The sequence below is a fragment of the Athene noctua genome, chromosome 1 (genome assembly GCF_965140245.1).
Source record: "Athene noctua chromosome 1, bAthNoc1.hap1.1, whole genome shotgun sequence".
Lineage (NCBI taxonomy): Eukaryota > Metazoa > Chordata > Aves > Strigiformes > Strigidae > Athene > Athene noctua.
This window is the reverse complement of record NC_134037.1, coordinates 85,298,484-85,320,220: the sequence shown is the minus strand read 5'-3', so window position 1 is coordinate 85,320,220 and position 21,737 is coordinate 85,298,484. Positions and strand designations below refer to the sequence as shown.

The following is a 21,737-nucleotide window of genomic DNA, read 5'->3' as shown; positions in this document are numbered from 1 at the left end:
AGCATTCGGCGAGGGCCCCGGCCCCTCGCGGCGGCCGCGCGCGGTGCGCCCTGGGAGGCGTAGTCCGCGAGCCGCGCCGCGCCGCCTCGCGAGCCGGGACGGGCGGCGGGCGGGAACAACGCCACCCGCGAGCCCCCGCGGCGCCGAGTCTCAGTTTCCATAGAAGTGGAGAAAAATGATGTCAGTATTTCCGATGCGGCGGCCAATGGGGGTGCGGGAGGGGCGGGCTCTGCGGGCCGGGGCCCCGCGGAGGAGGCGGGGAGAGGGGCGTGCCCGGTCCGTCCGCCCGTCCGTCAGTCAGTCGGTGTGGGAGGGGGAGGGGGACCGAGAGGCTCCGAGCCCAACAGTCACCGCCGCCGCCACCGCCGGGTCCGCGCAGGACGGATCGGCCGCGCCGCGCGGAGGCACCGCGAGCAGAGCCGTTGCCGGAGCGTTGAGCGGGGGCTGAGGCCGGCCGAGGGGGCCTGGAGCTGAGAGGAGGCTTCGCCCCGTTCCCTTCCCTCCCCCCCGCCTCGGGTCGGGGGAGTAGCGGGCGGGCGGGCGGGCGCCGTGGAACAAAGGTAACGGCGCCGAGCCGGGAAAGGGGCCCCCCGGCCCCGCCGTCGGCGGGCGGGGAGGCGGCGCGGGGCCTCAGGGGGGGCGCGGGGCCGGGCGGCGGCGGCGGCGGCGGCGGCGGGGCGTGCGTGCGGGGGGGAGGGGGCGGTTGTTTTTCTCCTCGTAGCGAGACTGCGGCGGGACTCGCCGATCCTCCTTCTCTCTCTCCCCCCCCCCCCCCCCGCCCGAACACCCAGCGGCGGGGCGGGGGGGAGGGGGATCGGGTGCCGCCTGCGTGCGGGAGGGACCGGCGGCTCCTCCAGCCCCCTCCGCCGGGAGAGGACGGAGCCCCCTCCTCCACACACACACACACACTCACGCACACACGCTCCGTGTCCCCGCCGAGCAGGTCGGGCCCCTTTCTCCCCGCCCCCCTCCCTCTCCGTCCCCGCTCCCTTCTTTTCTTCTTCTTCCTTTTCTTTCCCTCCGCCGCCTCCCGCCCTCCCTCCCTCCCTCCCCCCGCCCGCCCGGACCCGCTGCGCCGAGCCGGGGAGTTGCGGCTGTTGCTGCTGAAACTCCTGCCGCGGAGTCAGCGCTTTCCTTTATTGGGGGGGGGGGGGGGGGGGAGGAGCTGCCGCGATCCAGAGCCGCAGCCCCTACAAAAAGCGTGTGTGTGTCGGGGGGGCCCGCTACCGACACCCCGCTCCCCCGCCGCGCACACAGGCACTCTTCCTCGTACAATGGAGGAAGAGCCTCCCTTCCTCTCTCCTCCTCCCCTCTTGCCTCCGTAAAGTGGGGAGCGGGGGCTTCCTAGGGCTGGGACCCCCGCGGGCCCCCTCCCGCCGCTTGGTGCCTGGGGAGGGGGCGCAGCGCCCCGGGGAGGCAGCCGGGGCCGCCTCCCCCCCCCACTCCGCGGCAGCCGGGGAGGCTGGGGGTGGGTTGTTGTTGTGGCAAGTTTCTCCTCCTCTGACAGAAATGGCGTCAATGGCAGCGAGTGTAGGGGAAGCCGCGGTGTGTGGGAGCTGGAGGGGAAGCAGCGGCCGAGGAAGGAGGGGAGGGGGTTAACCGGGGAGAAAGGGGGGATCCGGGGAAGGAAAGGGGGAGTTTCGGGAGGAGCCCAGCGCCCCCACCCCGATCCCTGCCTCCCCTCCCCCCGCCCGGTGCGAGCGGCTGGTGCGGTGCCTTAGCGCTTTGTTTTAAATTCCAGGTCCAGCCTCGGCCGCTCAGCCCCTGTCGAGGCTTTTACCGCAGCCTGAGCTCATCATGAAGGTAAAACACTCGCTTGCGTGCCTGGGAGGGGAAAGAAGGGAGGGTTGCATGAAGAAATGCTGTCCTATCTGTCAGTCCATCTGTCCCGACCCCGGTGCGAGGCTCGGTGCTGGTGCAGATCCAGACTGCGGGCTGCTTCGCCCCCACTGCTGTGTTTTGGTACCTTAGCTCATTTGCTGACGGTGGGGCAGGCTTTGCTCTGCCGCGTTACGCTGGGGGAGCCCGGAAGTTCGCTGAGTGGGGCTTGTTCTCCTTCAGAAACATTGTTCGTAGGAGAATAAGGACATGGCTGCCTGGGCTGAGCTTGCTTCATGGAGGAGCAGGGGACAGTCACCCTGCTCGAGAAAGTAGCGTTGCAGGGAAAATGCTGCGTTTACTTGAATAGAGGGTAAATGGTAGATTTACTTACTTTCTATTTGTTAATAGGAGTTTTGCCGAATGAATAATCTTGCTATGATCACGGAGGGTGCATGTAAGAGATTCTCTGCAGTGAAATGATTGCTGTAAGGTGCAGAAAGATTTTCAAACAGGTTCTAGTTTTCTTCTCAGTGCCGTGTAGTAATCACATACCTCATTGTCACTGATTTTTCTCCTCTTAGGCCTTTCTAGACTACTTATTTTCAATATATTATGCAAGTTTTATAGAAAAAAAAAATCATATCAGTGGAATAGAATGATTTCTTCTGTGTGTGGCAAAGATCTGTGTACCTAGAAGTAGTTCTTAACAACTGGGTTTGTTAGGTTTTTTTATCATGTTGCTGATATGCCTTGCTCAAACTGCCGTTTGTGTTACCATGACCCCCATGTAATTCAGCTCCCAGTCCTACTGGGCTGCAGTAAATCTAATTTCAGAATACTGTAAATCTTATAAAAACCAAATTGTTACAAACCTGTGATACATGATCTCTTTGCTATTTATTAATAAAAAGAGCAGTCTGTATGTGGGGTCTTGCACTATCAGAGTTGTTCCTGTTGTCTGTGAATGAGTATTATGTAAAATGTGTAGCTGGTGCTATATTCATTGCTGGAAATGGTAAATGATATGGACTGGTTTAATTTCTAGATTGACCTGAGTTACTGAGTAGCAAACTAAGTCTTTTTGTGTAGCTGTTAAAGGTTTAGCATGTGGGGGGGGTTTTAGGGGTTTATTTGGTGACTTAATGACAGTATCTTTTAAAAAATCATATTTTAATTGCTCTCCCTATGATGTCTCTTTAACAAGTGCTAAGATCTAAAATACTTCGCATGTCTTTCTCATTAAAAGTAAACTATTTGTGAATTTACAACAACAGGCTGTTGAAATAGTATGATACGGAGCTTTCCAAATGTGGCTCGTTGCCTGGTGGAGATGCAGGAGATGGAAGCAAGAGAATAGGAGGCAGTATAGGGAGCTTTTTTCCTCCAGAATGAAAAACACTTACTTATATGACAGTTAAATTTCATACATTTCTAATATTCTTTTTCCATGTAAACAAATCTTACAGTTACCATAGAGATTACGTTCAGATTCTGTGGATAGAGCTGTATAAATATGTAGATAGACAGTTGGGAGGATGAGGAAGTCGGATCACAAGTGGAATGCAAAGTGTTCTGTAAAATAGTGATAGAGACCCACTTCAGGCTGAATTGAATGTACAGCAAATGTTTAAATTTGAGGTATCAGACACAGAAATCTGTTAACAGAGCCATATTTTTTTAAAAAAAGATCCCAGTTTACTTATTCTTTGATCAGTTTTGTGCTACTGTTGCACTTTTATTTATTTTTTAAAATCTGGATTAATTCTGCCAGTGTTCAAAAGCCAAGTTTAAGTCTGCACTTTTTGCAATTTGTGTGTGTGTGTGTGGCGTTAAACTTACATATACTTGAGATAACTCCCCAGTACTTTATTTACTGTGCCCTGTAATGTTAAGTGAGGTTAATCTGTAAGTCATTACATTAAAGCTTTAGTTATTACAGTGAAACTTTTAACAGAATTGTAGCTAAACAGAAATTTCTAAGATTCAACAGTCTAACCAAGACTGTTTTTTAAGATTTTAGGAGTAACACAGTGCATTAGACTTTCTGCCTGGCTTAAATTTGTAATTTATTTTCTAAACTTACATGGATATAAAGTAGTCCAATAAGAAGCAGCAAGGGAGAGTGTTTAAGAGAATTACTAGCTTTCTGTTTGTATCACCTCAATGTAACATTGATTGTACTAGATCAAGATACTGTTTAAGTATGACTGTATGTTTGTGTGCATTTATTTTCTAAGTTATTGAAAGAGTATGCCTCAAGGACACTTCAGCATGTAGAGGATTTAATGCTTTAAGGCCTAGTCTTACTTTGAGTCTGCTGACTGCAGACTTGCTGCCGACTGCACGATTGAGGCCTCTGTTTTGATTTATGCCTTGGTCATTCTTTCAGGTGCAGAGGGTTATGTATTCTGGTGCACAGAGCATTAGAACTGGATTCCTTGTCTCGGTATCTTTGTCTCTGTGGATGAACTCAAACAACTCATTTAGCTTTATTCACTAGATTTTCCTATCTGTGTAGTATGGAGAAAATATTTATCATACTTTGTAAAACACAGTGAAGTATATTTAGGAAGAGCACCAAGTCGTATTGATAGAAAGTTGTAAGTCAGTCATGCTCTTAGATTTCAGAACCCTGTGAGACAAGAGAGGTGTGCTGCCTGCTAAGAGATTGATACCTCCAAAGCTGTTGGTGTAATTGTTCTCCCTGCAATAACCCAACTTAATCCAATCCAAGTAAATAAAGTTCCTTGTGTGAACTAGTAACTTTAGCCTGTGAAGTAGTCCTCTTGAAGGCAGTCTTGAAATATCTTGAAATCTTACAAGAAATATTCAAGTCTTAACATAATTGTGCTCATTATTTTGATGTTCCACTAAATCAGGCTTTTTCCTGTGTTGAATAACCTCTGATAGGAGTTAATACACTTGTATGGATAATGGCTAGGACAAGTCGCATGTTGTAGTGAAGCTTGTTTTTTTTGTTTAACTTAAGCACCTTCTGCATAAGGTCTTTTTGCGTTGAGTATGCTTCGGAAGCATGTAAAATCTGATTATTTGGAAACTAATTGCGTGCCATCAAATTACTACCTACTAAGTGGGTAGTGGTATGTATAAAAACATTATTATATTTTGTTTTTATTTTTTCCCCAAAGTCAGGAAATAAACTCCAGGAAAGCAGAGTTCTGCTTTTAAAGAAAGAAATAAACACAAGCTCTGTTTTCACCAATGATTTGTACTAACAACTATTGTAAATGCTCCTGAGATTTTTAATAAGTATAGCGGCATTTGCTTGATATTTAAATATGTGAATGAGGGTAATATACCCACTGTGGTTAAAAAGTTCACTGCTGACTTGGAGATAAAAATAGTGGATGCCCCAGAAGCTAAAGCAATACACTATGAAATAAATGATCTGAATTTTTTTTTTTTAATGTTTTGATGCTATTTGCATGTTAATGTTTTTCAGTCTGCAAAATATGTAATATTTAATGGTTGTAGATATTTCTGTTTGGTAGTCCTAGATGTCCCCCGAGTGCTTGCTCAAAGCTGCCGTGCTAACAAATTAAGGAAACTGTGTACAGTTTATGGTGGATTTTTGTTTTGTTTTGCTTTCAATTCATCCTGAATTTACATTTTTTTTTCAGTAGTCTTTCCTAGTGACTTCTCTAGCTATCCACAGAGATCGCTGGTGCACACTGATGCTGTAACTGCTTTCCCTTAAAGCCAGTCAGTCTGTTGCTCGTATTCTCTGCCAGTATAGCAGAGGACAAAAGTGAAATATCTAGTAAACTTTTCAGTCACTCATTTCCAACTTCGAGCACAAGTCAGCTGAAAGTCCTATTGCTCTTGTGCAGGCTGGAAACCAGTCATGGAATGCAGTGACCTTTCACTTTCTGGTTAACTATTTGAATTACAGCAGAAATGGAGATTTATAAAGGAAGATTACCACTAGTTTTGATACTGGAGGTAGGAGAACAGGTAAGTCTTAAGAGGTAGTTTTACCCTGTCGTTTGTTTTTGCATTATGAAAGATGATATTTTAAAATTCTGATGTTTCAGTTTGAACAAGTGATCAGAGGCAGTTATTGACTGCCTCATGTTTGCATAATTATGTAGAAAGGAAAGCAAACACCACTTGCACCAAGCAATTACAAGTCATGTTGGAATAATCTATGTTATTTTGAAATTGGTTATTTGCACTTTTGAAATGCCAATCTTAGTATATTTTACAGAGACTAAACAACATGGAAGTCTTGAACTTAAATCTGAACGTTTAGTATGTTGATACTGAACTCAGTAGTTGAGTATGTTGATAAGGACTCAAAGTTAATTAGACCACCTAGTGGAAAAAAGGCTGTGCTAGACTGAGAAGACTGAAGTTGTAATAAACTATGAGCAATAGAAAAGTTAAGTTGCCTGTATGACTGTCTTCAAAGTTGAAGGATTTTTGGATCAACACTCTCACAACATTGTTGTAGACTGTGTTGTAGACACAGGCTATTGTATCAGGATACTGTCTTAAGAAAAATGTTAATAGAGTGATGAATATGCATATCTTCACTAGAAAACTTTGAGGTGGTTATTCAGTTCACTTTGTAATCTGAAACTAGTATACATGCAGTGCAGAAGCATGCTGTGATACACACTGTGTGTGTGTTTTCAAATAAATTCTGCATTGTAGTTGAGAAGTCTTTCAAAACAAAATGCAGTGGTTTTGAGGCATTAAGCTTTACAATCGTCAAATAATCTGAGCGCTTCACTGGTCATATAAACTGAAAAAACAGGGCTAACTTTGAGAAAGGTGGAAATGATACTGTTGCAAATTGGTTTCAAATTTTTGTTTAAACCCTACAGATTTTCCTTAGAAATACATGCTTTTATATTAGGTTGAAGAATAAAAATAAAGGGAGCTTGAGATTTGCTCATTCGAAAAAGGTAACATGTTTTATAGAAAAAAAATAGAGCTTAAATTTACTTGGCACCCTAATGTTATACAGAGCCATCCAAATGCTAGATTGTTTATCACTTCATATTTACTTGAAAGTAGTTAACGTGTTGTGAAATGCAGTATTAGGTTCTTTGCAGTTCTACTTACTATAATAGACACTTCAGCGGTTTTTACAGAAATGTACAAATCTGAATAAATGTGTATCTTGAACTGATTTTGCCTTAAATGTGATTCAGATCACAGTTGAGAAATGTCGGTAAGTCAAGACTTGTATGGCTGGTCGCTTTTTCGTTGATGTGTTTCAGTAAGAAATACTTATTTTCTGCCTTTCCTATTTAACACTTCCAGTGTTGTCCGGTTACTGTGCTTACTATCCCTCACTGGATATTTGCTTGTGTGTGCATGGAATGGATTTTTAAAGACACTCAGATTTCAAAAGGCATCTACGGAACTAAGGAAAAGTGTTTAGCCCTATGCATGAACCAAACATTAGTGATTTAATAAGCATCAGAATAATTATTTTAAAAGGTTTTGGTGGAAAGTCGTAAATCCAGGTGGTTTGGGGTTTTTTGTTTGTTTTTTGTTGTTGTTGTTAATATGGAGTGACCAGATGAGAGAATATTTCAGGGAATTCAAGTATGGAAAAGACAGGAAGCCACTTTGATATTCTATACCTGACAAGACATCTATTTTCCTTCCAAAGATTAGTTTGAACCAGGGACGAAATTCGATAAAGCGCTGTTGTGCTTTTTTTTTTTTTTTTTTTTTTTTTTGGCTTGGAAGGCAGCATGTAAAGCAGTCATGACCTGTTTAGCAAGAAGTGTTTGTAAGCAAGCTCTGGAAAGGCAGCTGCGAGACTGTCAGAGCAGGGTGGTGGAGGGTGTTGCTGAGTTACCTGTAGAAAACTAGGACTGAGGTGACCTGCCTGCGTTATGTGCGACCACTGTGTGACAGTGACTTCCTGAATGAGTGTATGCTCATTTAATGTGGAGTATTCTGTTTTGAGGTTTCCTGAACCTGTGGGGAGCACTATGAAGAAGATTTTTCTTATGAGCTAAGCAGAAACATTGTAGTACCTAACTGTGAGAAGGCATTTTCCTTCCTGTGAGCAAAATAAGTAGCCGTCTCCAGTTAACCTGGAGTTACTTGCTCGCATTACTACTGTCTTTGAGCCTCTTTGTGCTCTGGAGCAAAGAGGGTAGTCAGTACGCCAAAGAAAACATCTTTAAGCATCCAGAACTCCCAAATTACATAGTCTTTGGTGACATCTGCAGACCACCTTAAGGAGTATGCTATTTAGAGACAGCATTCATCAGTTGTCAATTCAGCTGTGAATGCAACATCTATAGAGCTGTGTTGCAGAGCAGTGACCCAGGTTGGGCTACCTGGTGAATAACACTTCTTGGGCAGAAGAGTGAGTTTGCTGTTCTTCTCATTGTTTAATCTGTTGGTTTGTTCCCCAGCAACCTACAGCAAAGGATTTGGTTTCATAAGCAGTTTGTCAAACTTGTATGGTCATAGAAGAATGCTGTCTTGTCTCCTTCCACTCCTGGCTGTTTATTCTTGTTTTTTGAGCCAGCAGTCCATTTGCGTGGTCCCAGAGTGGACCAGATCTAACTGAAATTAACAATAATCATATATATATCCTCTTCAGTTGCAGCCAGTCCCTGACCTGGCTGATGCCTACCATTGAGGCAGAGGAAGGAAGGAGAGAAAAGCAGAAGTGCACTGAGACTGATTTGAATTAGTTTAAAATGCTTGTGAACACACGTTCTTCCCTATCCCTCTGCCAAGTTAGCAGCTTGCAGTCATTAGGCTAAACATTTTGTAAACTGTCTACATGTGAAATTGCCGTAGAGGTTTTTCTAGGCTTGCTTACTAACTAGAACCCTGCACTTTCCTATAGGTTTGAAGTCCACATTTTCTAGGTGTTAAGTGAAAAGGTTAAATTGAATTGGTGCTATGCCTGAGGTGACAAATACTTTTTTTTGGTATGATAAGCATTAATTTCAAGTTCAAAAGATGGAGATGTTTTAAAAAAGAGATGGAACTGGACCATAGAGTACTTCAAGTATTTTTTAAGGAGGCCAACATAAGCTTTGCTTCCCTGCTTCCCCCGAGTTCTTATTTAATACTTAGAAAGAATACTATTAATAATAATGTCTTCCCCATCCAAACTATAGAAACAGTTGGTATTATAGTTTTCTACAGAAAAATACTTATAAATATTACATTTCGATCCTGTAAAGGTGGCAGTCTTCATGTAACTAATAGCTATTGGCAGAATGTATTAACATAAGTATTTTTACCAATGGATGGAAGAATTAAGCAATTGTGCTACCTTTATTCCAAAGTAAAACAGTCAGAAATTATAATTTGGGGAGAAAATACATCACTCTTACTTTGATAAGGAAATTGAAGAGAACAGAAGTCAAGCTTTTGATTCTTTGTATGTTAAGAAGACCCACATATTTATGGGTAGATTACTGGAGACCCAGTGACAGTAAGGAGTTAGTGCCAGATGTAGATGGTAGAGTAAGGTGTATAACAATTTCTCATTATTACCAGAAACTTTAACAACCGTCATCTCAGTTTTTGCATTATCTTCCTTTCCAAGAACTGGCATTCTCATTGACCTTTCGTCTGGGATCCTTTCCCTTTTCCCTCTTAGATGCCCTTCTAACTTACTATTATTCATTGTTTACACTGTCCTTCCAAGGGCAGGGAAGTGGGATTTGACTTCAGCAAAATTCAGAACCGAGTGTATCTGATGCAGGGTTTCAGCTGGTAATAAATAATGCGATAGAGAGTAATTTTGTTTGTTTTTTTTTTTTCACATTCTCTTCTGATCTGAAAAAAGTGTTTCAGTTTGTGGCAGGGCAACCTGATCCATTGTGATAATTTTTTTCCCTTCACATTTTCAGCTCTCCTCTCAACAGCAGATTGCAAGTGCTAAATCTTTTATTTGTATATTTAAAATAGTCCACTTCATGTTTTCTTAAAGATACATGTAGAATACATTCTTCTAAGATCACAAAGAATGCTTTAAATTAATACATAATGGTGGAAGACAGACTTTCCAATATCCTGTGTGCATGTTTTAAGTGAAAGAGTTTTAGCTTAATCTTTTTGTTAATACTGTGACACTTAGGCTAATGTAACTTCTTTTCCTGGGAGAAATAATAAGGGATTGAGAAATTTTGGAAATGAGTACATGTTATACCAGCATTTCAGCATTCAGGAATTTCTAATGGAATATGTGTTTTCAAGTTTTAACTTCTTTTGCTGCACTCCTTATTGAAAGATAGACGTTGCTCTAATATTAAATGAATGTTACCGCAAATTACATCACTAAACTTAGCAAAAAAAAAAATAAAAAAATCTTTGCATTCCCATAAATATAAAAGCATTTTTGAAAACAGCAATAATTTTATAAATTTCCATTTTAATTTCTTTAGAAGGTTGTCATGCTAGATGTGTGCATCGAGGGAGATAGTGAACTACTTCAGCATAAGTAAAACCGCACTATAGTTAAAAAATTAAGAGTGTGATATGTACCACTACCTTGCTGTCTGGAACAGACACAAAAATGGAGACAATAACTCAATGTTAAGTCATTTCCATTTTGTGAATGCAGGTTTATTCTGAGGTGCTCTTCCAGAACTTTATGACAATCCACATATGCTTACCCATAGGACATGATTTGGGTAGCAGTGCAGTGTCATTGTCTTCTTTGTGGAATTTCGTGCCTATTTGCCTGCAATGTTGGACAATTTAAAAGCTTGGATTCATTCCTTTACTTACAGATTACTAGTACAGATTTTACATTCCTAAAAATCAAGTATTACAAAAGATGATGTCACCTGATGATGGACAGTATTGGATACATGAGCTGGAACCTGCAGTCACACTTCAGGTGTATTCTACTGGTCTGCTATTCTTGATCCATTAAAACAGGCTGCTGTTTTAATTGTCTTCCCTGAAATAATTTTAACATTAAATTCCAGAAAGTATTATTATGTATATTAGATGTCTATCTGCAGTAATTCAGTTTTTCTTTGTTCGTAATTCTTTGGCTGTTGAGCTAATATTCTGATTCCAGTTTACTTTGCCTGATGCTAGCCGAAATGTTTGTATTGATAAGTTAAACGTATTTCACTGTATTAAAATAAATGTCTTTATTTCATACATTGACTTTTCTCAGATAATACAGAGTATATATTTATATGTACACTTATTAGTGTAGGGTGATTTACCTTTTTAGAGGCAAGTAAATGGGTTGCTTTTGTTACATTCAATATAGTAAGAAAAACTCTCAATGTCAGCATAATAATCATATATCAGTGATAGATAGGTGTATGTCCTGCTATGACAGGCTTTTTTCACTGGTAATGTATGTGGCATCGGTAGCATCTAGATAGCAATTCAAGTGGCAGTAGGTCAGCTTTAAACAAGTGGAATGTTTTTATTTCTATCTCTTCAGTAGCACTGATTTCAGTTCAGTAAAATTATACTTACTCTATTTTTTCATTAAAATAGAGAACAATCCTACCTGTTTCTGACTGGAATAACTTGTTGTGCAGTAGCACTTAATTGAACATTTGAAATGGTGTAATAAAATCTTAATTATGGTGTGACAATAAATATCAAACATAGCATCTATTATGTGGAATAAAATTCATTCATGATACTTAAGCTGGCCTGATCAAGTTTCTGTAGTTGTGTATATTGTATTCACTTAGTTGGAATTTTGAGGAAGCAAATCAGCTTTAACGATCTTCATAGAAATATATACATATTAAAAAAAAAAGAAAATTGTAAACTTCAGGTGCTGGATTCCAGGCATATGCAGATATAGCCCCAGAACATCTTGTTGCTGTAGCTCAGAATTAAATTTGGGAAGAAAAAAATACACTGTGATACTTGAATGCCATCTGTAAATGGGACTACCCTGTGTTTACAGGAAAACTACTTAGTCTTAAAGGAACTCCAGCATCTTTTCTTTTGTCTGACAGTTTCTCTTAATACAGCTTTTGTGCTCACTGAAACAACTCTCCAGCCAAGTACACGAATGAGCATGTGGGCACACATCAAGTGCTTAGAAGGGTCAGTGTGAACTCTATCTGGATATTCTGCTTTTTGCACTGGTGATGCACAATATTTCCATGAAAGCAGATATTACAGTGGGCTGCTTAGTCATATGGTAATATTGGAAGATTAGATTTATTCTTTAAGCTGTGTATTTCAGAATTTCTCTTCAATTATCTTCTTAGGCTTAGGGAAAAAATGTTGATCATAAAAATATTATTAATTAGGATTTCATTGACATATGTAGTTGATACTGTAACCTGCTGATTTGACAGAGGCACTGATATTATATTGATAGGCATTGTGCAAATGCTGTGTTGTGTTGGGTACTGAGGCCCTCTTGGGATGCCTCTTGTTGAACTGTTGAGAACAGAACAAGGTTTCATGTGGGAAGTGCCAGTAGAATTGTTGACATGCAGAAGACTATCAAGTAAAACTTAGACTTTTTCTCCTTCACTTTAGTAATCCTAAATGTTACTTTTTGAAAAGAGGCTAAAAAAATGAAGGTTTTAGTATAAGAGGCTTAAAGACTTTTAAGAAAAAACCCTGGGCTTTACAGAATAACTTCAGCACACTTGAAAGGAGTGAATAGAGTCTTATATCACCTGTGCAACTTCAAAAATTTTACTTTCTGTTCTTCAATATGTTGAAGAGTTTTGTGGAAGCAGATCAAGGATCTTTCCTTAAATAGCCACTCCCTGGAAATGGCTGCCATTAGTCACAGGCTAAGCTGGCTGAAGATCTTTCGGAAACAGGTGCAGCGATGAGTAGCCAAAGAAACTGAAGCATTCTGGGTAGCTAAATTGGATAAAAGGTATGAAACGAGTAGTTTAGGTCTTTTAATTCCTTAACTTTTGAAAGGTAATCTAGTTGAATGCTACCTGCTTGTATCTTGTTCTTACTTCCTATAGTGCTACAGTGGCACTTTTACTTTCTATGTAGTACACATCTAAAATACGCTAAAACTATTTGTAGTTATGTAGCATTTGACAAATCTCCTTTTCAACTTATCTTCACCTGGTTATTTCTCTTCTCTTAGTATCTGTGTTACTTTTAATGATTGCACTCTTGGTTTGCTATGGGTATTTTCTGATGGAAAATTCTTCAAAGGGTTTTCAAATAGTAGAACTTACTTGAACAGGAAAAGCTTGTATCTCTGCTTTGGATAATTGCCATATTGATTATATTTATTTTTTTCCCAAAACCTCCTTTCACAAACATAAAACCTAAATACTGAACTTTTTCATTTAGGTAAAGAACAACTCTGGAAGATGAATGCTGTTGTGGAGAGGGATAAAAAAGAGAAATGATAATTTTTCTTGTAGTATCTTTGCTACTGACTATACAGGAATATTTGGTCAGTTGTATTCTCAGAAAATGAGATCGGAAAGGACTTTGTAAGTGTGCTTATATTTGTTAGATTTCTCTAAGTAATGAATTGTGTTCTTACAAGTTAGGAAACTTGTAAAACTAGCTCATAGAAGAATATTCTTAAAGGAACGCTATAGTTTTTATGAGAAAAAAAGGCAAAAAATAAAAATTATGGACTTAAGATTTTAGTCATAACTTTTTTTTTACCCATGTAAAATTACACTGGGTTACTTAAGTTTTCCTTTAGAAGACATAGTTCTCATATTTCTTTCTCTGTTATTCTGGGGAAGTGGGATATGCAGATAAATTATTAGCTTTTCACAACTTTGAGGATAGGGGGGAGTTGTTACAATTTACTGAACAGTTTGAGGAACTGTCTGAAAGAAAAGTGCACTGTGAAAAACAATTGTCTATATTTTTTCTGGCAGATTACATTAGTGAAAACAAAGTTTATTCAGTAGAGTATTTTGCCACAGCAAGGCTTTTTAAATTTAGCATCACCCATAGCAGCTCAACCAGAAGTTCATTTGAGGTGTGGGTTGCCTTGTGCTACAGTTTGGGAAAACAGCATTGCCATTTTTGTTGGGATAACTTCAGGTTTTCTTACTTGCTGCTTCTCTTGTGAAGTTTACAGTGCAATGTTGTGCAAAGATACCTATGCCGGTATGGAAGTTGTCTGCTTGTCAGAGTACAAAGCTCAGCATGAGTTATAGTATACCATAGTTTTTTTCAGGTAAATTACTCACTGTAATAATTTCTTTGCTGCCGTGGCTAGCCAGTGTCCAGCTTAGTTAAGGCATGTATGTTCTGCAAGAATGTACATATATCATATGTCAACAGTAGCCCAGAAGGTACTGGTAAGAAAACACCAGTAGATTTAACAGTAAATAATGTTCTTTTCTCTTCTAGGCTCAGATAATTGGTTATGTGGATTATATAGCTACATTCTTAACCAATCTACTCTCTGCTCTTCCTGACTGGGAGCCTTCTGTGGTCTTAACCAACCATTTTATAGTAGTGGTAGACTAAACTTAATTTGAATCTGTTTTAGTGCTGCTTGGATGCTTCTGCATAGTGCAAGTGTGTGTACAGTTATGCTAATACTTCACTTCTCTTCAACCTTGCTTGTGTCTGACTCCAAAAGCTGTCTTCTGAGTGTCTTTAATGCAGTGGTTTTCAACCAGTGATCAGCAGGTGCTGTGGGTTCTGTAGCGGGCTTTTAAGGAGATCATTAAGACAAGCAAGCTTGTTGGTAGATCTGTTCATTATTCAGGGACCTACAGCTTCACTAGAACTTTGGGGGAAAACCAGTACCTTGAAAAGTTTGAAAAAAACTTTGTCTAATGCAGCTGTTCTTTTGTAATTATATTTATTTGTTTATATATATTCCCTTCTTTCTTTGTACAAATAATAGTAGTAGATATCTTAAATTCCTATGGGTTTTTTTCCCCTCCCTTTTTTTTTACTGAGAGAGGAAGCTGAAGGATTACTTGGCTATTTTGAAAGATGTACTATCTTTCTATAAAGATACATAGATATATCTATATCTATATCTATGAAGAATGATGTTATGCAGGTATATATTTGTATTGTAGTAAGACCTACAGGCAGTTCAAGGATGGTAAGTCTGTATGTACTCCATACATCATAAAAAGATAGCCTCTGCTTGACTAAGCCTAAGGTACTACTGATGTTCCACATGTGTATAGTTATTTTATGCCATTTGTATCTTAACTAATGTAATGTTAAATAATTGTTTATTAGGAAGAAGAATCCTATTTATTGGAAGCCTGGAGAGAAAAATCAGTATTTGCTAAGTGTGAAAGAGAAAAAACATAGGAAAGGATCTTCAGTACAATGAAAAATAGATCGAGAATGTATCATGCCAAATACACTGCAGAGAGATCAGTATAGATACTCCTATAAAGCGTAATACTTCTAATTTATGCTGGAAAAGTACTAGTGGTCAGGGTGACATTTAATTATTTACACACACCCCCCACCCCAACACGTATCTAGAAATTACCTACAGTTCTTCAAAAGGTTGTTGGCTAGCTTGCCTTTGAATTTCATTCCAGTTTTATTCTATTAGCTGTTTTAAGTGCATTATTGTGGCACAGGGAATTACAGGAAAAACAAATATAAGGGCTAACTATTTTTAATCCAAAATATTGTGCTTTTAGTGTATTAGTTGTTTTATCCAAATGAGATGTGTTTTGTTAGCTCTTGTGTAATGTTTTCTCCTGGAGATGTAGCAGGTTACTGACTAGAAATACGAGGCTGTTTTAGACCAGGAGTGAAGATCTACCAAAATGTTCCAAATAAGGATTCACTTACATTAAAATTGAAGTCTAGGATTAGTGTATATCTAGTTGAATTCAAAGATCATCCAAACCCCAGAAAAAAACGAAAAATCTTTGAGTTTGGCTGGTTTGCAAAATGTGAATCTGAAAAGTTATTGCTGGTGCTGAGCTAAAAGGGAAGAAAGATTGTTGGTCTGTGTATGCTAAATCTGCTGAAGCCAGAGGAGAAATTTGAGGACAGTTCTGCAGAGCAAGTCATTGGAAAGGGAAGGAGAGCCTGGTTTGACTGTTCTGAAGTGCATCTTCAGGTTACGTTACTTGTGTTTGGATCTTAGTGAATCTGACCCTTAAGCTTTTTCTGAGATGAAAACAACTTGTCTGGAAAAGCAGAAGGCAAGTTGGTGGAAAGAACAGAACTTTTTTCTGTAGATAAGGTATCTTTGTGCTATATGCTTTTAATTTAATATAGTCTGAAATGAGAATTTAGATGACTATTTCCACCAAGTCTGATTTTTGCAGAAGAAACTAGATGCTAGAGGTATAATTGACTGAAATTACCCGTGTAATGATATTTAGCCTTCCTTTAGTTGAATTTTTTTAATAGCAATGTCAGGCTCTGTGAAGGGGGGAGGAAGTCTGCATGGCCATCTTCCTGTAACTGTAGTGTATCTTTGAGTGCATGTGCTGTGTCAAATGATGCTAATGGGCTCCCCAAGTTAAGTCCACACAGGACCATGAGACCATTGAAAGAGGAGGTCTGTGGAATCTTGCTTGTCCAGCTGTATGGTTCTGGAGAGTTTTTTTGTTCGACTGTAGATCTCTGCTCCTTGAAGGCTTTTTAAAGATTGTCTTAACACTGGGTCATCATCTTGGTACAAGTTCTCTGTAGTCCAGTCATTAAACATCACACTTTCTGAAATGTCAAACCAAACATATTATTTTTGACAGGATCGATCCCATTTATAAATTGAATTAAGCCAAGTTTCTATTTTGTGGGAAATTTTAATTCTTTAAAAAATTCATCTTGAAACTAATTCTCCGTTTAAGATTGGGCTTCTTATTTTATAAAAACAGATTAATAAGGAAAACCCTACTTTGTTTGGTTATGTAATAAGGTGGTAATGGTGCTTTGCTAGTTTCCTGTAAAAAGTCAGCATTCAGTCTATTCTTACAGAATGCTCAGTTGAATCAGTATTTTTACATCTGAAAAAAATGTTTTTATGGAAAAGCTAATACCTGCTTTGTTTGCAAATAGTGCAGTGGATATAAAACTTAACATAAACTGGTTTTTTGAGTGCTATCCAAGTAGATTAGACTTCAAATACAAACTTGCATTTGACTTTGCATATACTTCAGTACTGAAGTGCTTTCAGCAGTTTAAAGCCACTTCAGGGATTTAGTGGAGATGTTGGACTGAAAGCTGTTTGTTAGACTCCCACATCTCTGACTTGCATTTAGGGATGAAACCCAGTTTAGAGGATCATTTGAAGAAGAGGTAGTGAGCTTGATTATCTAGTTATTTAAAAAAAAAAAAGTGCAGTAAATGTCATCTTCCTTGTCCAGCTGGGGGCTTCATACATTTGATTTTTAGAATTTGGAAAAAAAGAAGTTAGAAATCTAGAGCATGCAATGGAAAGGTAAATATCGAAAATGCTATCACATGAAATGGTGGGGAAGAGGAGAGGAATATTTTCTAGTTTTTTAATTTCTGTATTTTATGCAAAAACCTTACAAATTCCAAACAGTGATTATGGAGTGCTACTTCATGTTGTGGTTTGAGGCAGACTGTCAGTTTACCCATTGATTTCTCCTCTTCTACTTTAAGTATGGTGTTTGATCTCACAGTGAAATGATCCAACTCACTAAAGTGGAAGAAAACTAGTTTAGCAAAAGTAACAGAAACAGTTATTTGTTGAATTGGTGAACTGAATCACTTCAGCCTTTAAATCAAAGATGTACCAGAACTGATGCAAAGGGAAGGATGGACAGGGAGAGGCATCTTTCATGTAGATCTGAGTTTGGAGGGCCAGGGCCTTCCCCTTTCACACTCGTGAGCTGTTAATTCAACTCACAAAAGAAACATGAAAGAACACACCATCTCTTTAATTGTTGATGGGTGATCCTGTAGCAGCACACAGCTTCTGCTCCTACCCACCCACCCCTCCCATTTCAGAAAGGAAGAACTACTGTTCCCAGTAGGTAGTGTCTGTCACCAACTTTGACTGTTTAAACCCATTTTATTTGTTTTATTTTTGATGGCTACTTTGTTTTGTTTTCTGCAGGTAGACAACTTAGAATATTTATCCTAGCATTCTTGGCTTCATTCCTGAAGGACTGAATTGGTTCAACCCTTTTTACTAGACTAGTTTTCTAACTTTACATAATGATCGAAACTGCAATCTGATGATCACTCAAAGTTACCAGGAAAGAAAGTAAACAAATGTGACTTGTATTCACAACAGTTCTGTTGGATTAGATTTCTAGCATAATATTTTTGTACCAGTTAGGTCTTAAAACACTGAAGTTTTTCTAAGTTTCCTGTCAGTTCTGTAGTATTTAGGGCTGTTGTGATGCTTTGCTTCTTGCTGTTTATTTTGTCGGCTCCTACAGGTCTATACAAGACAAATTCATATTTTGATTCTTATATAGGCAGTTGTGTATTTTGGGTTGCAAATACAGTAAAACTGTGTATGTTAGTCATTTAAAATGATTCCTTTTTCTTTAAATAGCCCCCATTTTTCTTCTTCCACTCCTGAATTTAACCAAAGGGCCTATTACATCTGTTGCTTTTAACAGATAAAGCATTATGAATATTGCCATTTCAGAAATCTAATAAGTAACGGTATTAACTACAAGCTGTGTTACCAGGTTTTTTGTAAGTACTAAGAAAAATGCATTATGAAATTCTAATCCATTATAATGGGATGCCTTTGAGGCTAGAAAAAACACAGCTGTAATAGCCACAAGATTGCAGGATTTCAGAGCAGTGAATATGAGGACAAGGCAGCCAGCTTTGGCCTAGATAATTTGTTGAGAGGAAGTGGGGACTGACTGCAACAATTGAGCTTTTAAAACTAAAGAAGGGAACAGATTGTTGCTGAGCAGGGTTGTGTACAGTGTATTTTTAAAATTAGTATTATGATAAGTAAGTTGAGCTCTAACCAGAGATGAAACCATGTGCATACTTCCTTTCTGTCTGAGACATCGCAGAAGTGCCTGGGGGTGGAAGAATTAGTTTTGACACTCATCAGCACATATCAGAAGTGGTAAAGCTGGCATTTCTTTTGTTGGAAAAGCATAGAATGGTTTTCCTGATCACTTTGGCTATTTCGTGAGGTAATTCACAGAATCTTGAAAAGCACAGATAACTCTTCAGAAGTGTTTCCTGTTCTGTAGTTGCCTTTATCACAATATTTTGCTTTAATTGTGGGAGTTTCTTGTTGATTCAGAATTTGCATGTGAATACCTATAGCCAGATTAGGCTTAGTCTGAACTACTTTGAACTTTGCTTGATCATTCTTTTAATGTGTATTGACTGTTGATTTAAAGCCTTGAAGATATGGAATATTTATTTCAACCCTTATGATCTGTTCAAGTAACTAGTTACACAAATATTAACTTTTTTTTTTTTTCAGCCTAAAAGTTCTGTTCATCCTGAAGCCATAGGCTTTTTTAATGTCCTAGACTGCAAGAGTAAACAATCTCGCAACATTGCTTCTTTCCTATGCAACCAAAGAGCACTTTAGTCTGACACTTACTGGCCAAATTTGGTGAAAGACTGTAGCTAGACAACCTGTGGGTGTTTGTGATACTTCTCAGTACAAGGGATGACACTGCAGAAGTCTCTTTGATATTATGAACATGTAGGCATGTGGTACTAGATGCTCTGCTGGGCAGAAAGAAAATCAGGTAAGAGCACATTATGAAGTAGGGTAGAATCTGTTGGATGGTTAGCACAGGACCTACCTGCAAGCTCCCATGACTCGTTCAGGCATCCCATTTCCTTTATGGTGGTTGATATCACTGATTTGCAGTAGTCCAGATCCTCTGGAGGATTGAGACAGGTGCTTTATTCAATAAGCCAAGATGTCCAGGACATAGAATCGAGAACTCTGCACTGGCTGCCTTTTAATGTAAGATTCTAGTGTCTGGGGTTGAAGACAGCCAACAGGCTAAACTGGGGAGCCATCAACAGTCAGCACACTTGCTAGAGTTTCATGGTATGGTATGTGCCACATTAACAGTTTGCTGCTATTGAAAATGGAATGTGCTGCACGCTATTTCCTTCTCCCCTGGGGGGCAGTTCTTGGGGAAAAATAGCCAAAAATAAATGGAACATGAGGCAATGTCATAGTTTTGCCAAAAAAGCCAGTGTCATGCTGGAATGTTGAAGTATTACTTGATCATTGTGTGAAATAATCTGCTTCTCTCACAATCAGGCTACACCTGGTGTCCATTTTTGGGCACCAGCTTGAAGAAATACATGAGGTAATTAAATCAAACTCCAGAGGAAAGCAATTAGAAATACAGGGTGTCTTAAAGATACCCATAGGTAAAATTTGAACAATAAGTTCTTTGGTGGTTCTTTGTTTGTTTTCTTCTTGTACAGATGAGCTTACTCTTAAGGAGTTGCATCTCTTGAAAGCTGCAAAGCAGAAGCACACTGGTCTTCATGTGTGGTATTGATAAGAGAAGAAATAGCAGCAGCATGGAGTTTTTAGATGAGATACTGTGGAAAACTCTGTAAGCACTGGAATATGTTGTACACAGAGTGTGGAATATTCACTCCTGAATTTAAGAATAGGTATGACAGACATCTGTTGTGAATAATACAGCTAAAATGATCCTACTGAGAGGAAGGGCCCTGGTAACCTTTTATGTGTAATTAAGTTTTTGTTTGTTTTTCCCAGGAATCTCATCCATCCTAATTGAATCTTTGATAAAGTGGTTAGATTGTTATTTCAGTCTCTTTGTAGGTATTTTCTAAACTAATTTTCATAGTTCTTCCTGAATGTCTTGTCCCTGGCCAGCAGTTTTACACTGAATGACTAGGGAGCATGGCAGTTAAAAATCCCCTCTCCTGTGTAAAATTTCTTGTGTTGCTGTATGGCGTTAGCCATTTTATACTACCGTGCTTTTGATAAACTGTACAGTTGGCTATCTGCTACAAACACATTTTCGTCTTTAGAACCACAGTGCACGCATTTAGCTCCTGAATGCCTGGATTTGTGCATAGATTTGATGAGTAGATCAGTTGTACTTAATTTACTAAATAATCTGTCTTTAGGAGGGATTGATTCGTAATCAATAAGAAAAATACTGTATTTTACTTCATTTTGTATTTACATATTTTTGTTTCATATTGGTTGACGGTTGCACATAGCTTTGACATTACTTTTGGTATACTCCCCCACTGTTCCCCTAGTTAGCAACAGAAAGCCAAATCCAAAGGCTACATGTGATTTTTTTTTAATTTTTTTTTTTTTTTTAGCCAGTGTAATTAAGTAATTTAATGTGTTATGAGATATTTTTAATGTGATATTTAAAAGTCCTTTATATTAAATTACAGATCAGCTACAGCCATGATTTCATACAAATATACACAAAAACGTTTAAAAATAAAGAATTAGAATTTCATAATATAATTTTATCAATACATATTTAAACATTATAAGACTAAGAAAATAACTGTAGTTAGAGAATTGACTTGGGTCAAGGTTTGAGAAATCTCATTCTGCTGGGGGATTTTGAAATTAGTATGTCATCCCTTTAGCTTTCCCTTTCTCTCTTAATCTAGGAATAAAAATAAATCCTCCCCCCTTTTCCTTCACCGTAATTAGTTTTGAAAGTGGTGTACTATGTATGGAAATAAACCGAAGCAAGAACTTTTCTTTTGTATTTGCAGAAAAGGCAGTCATGGTTTATGATTTGGTGGGGGTTTTAAAAATTTTTTTAAGGTTCACTTTTTTTCAACTTGGTATGAACTTGCTTCTGAAGTTTTACACAGTAGAAAATAGGTTTTAAATTATAATAAACAGAAGCTTAATATGCTACAATTTCAGTGAAAAAACCTACATTCTTAGATAATGATCGACTTTAATTTCTATTTACCATTCTTGTTCTTGCTATCAGTTTTAGTATTTAAAAATATCTTCTTCTGTTAACCAAAATGACAGTATTTTTATCAGTTATCTAGAAGAGATTTGCTGT

General features: G+C 39.1%; 1 protein-coding gene across 5 annotated transcripts in view; it reads left to right on the top strand.

The window, feature by feature from the left end:
- The first annotated feature begins 314 nt into the window (after window positions 1–314).
- ARID4B (AT-rich interaction domain 4B) overlaps window positions 315–21,737 on the top strand; it is a 92,924-nt gene continuing 71,501 nt past the window's right edge. For 4 of the 5 annotated variants that reach the window (XM_074896760.1, XM_074896758.1, XM_074896759.1 and 1 more), the window contains exons 1-2: window positions 315–560; window positions 1,742–1,803. In XM_074896760.1, coding sequence (XP_074752861.1) covers window positions 1,798–1,803 — 6 coding nt within the window. In that variant the 5' untranslated portion in view covers window positions 315–560; window positions 1,742–1,797. Of the gene's footprint in view, window positions 561–918; window positions 944–1,741; window positions 1,804–21,737 lie in introns of those variants that run through there. The other variant, XM_074896757.1, reaches the window with a different exon arrangement.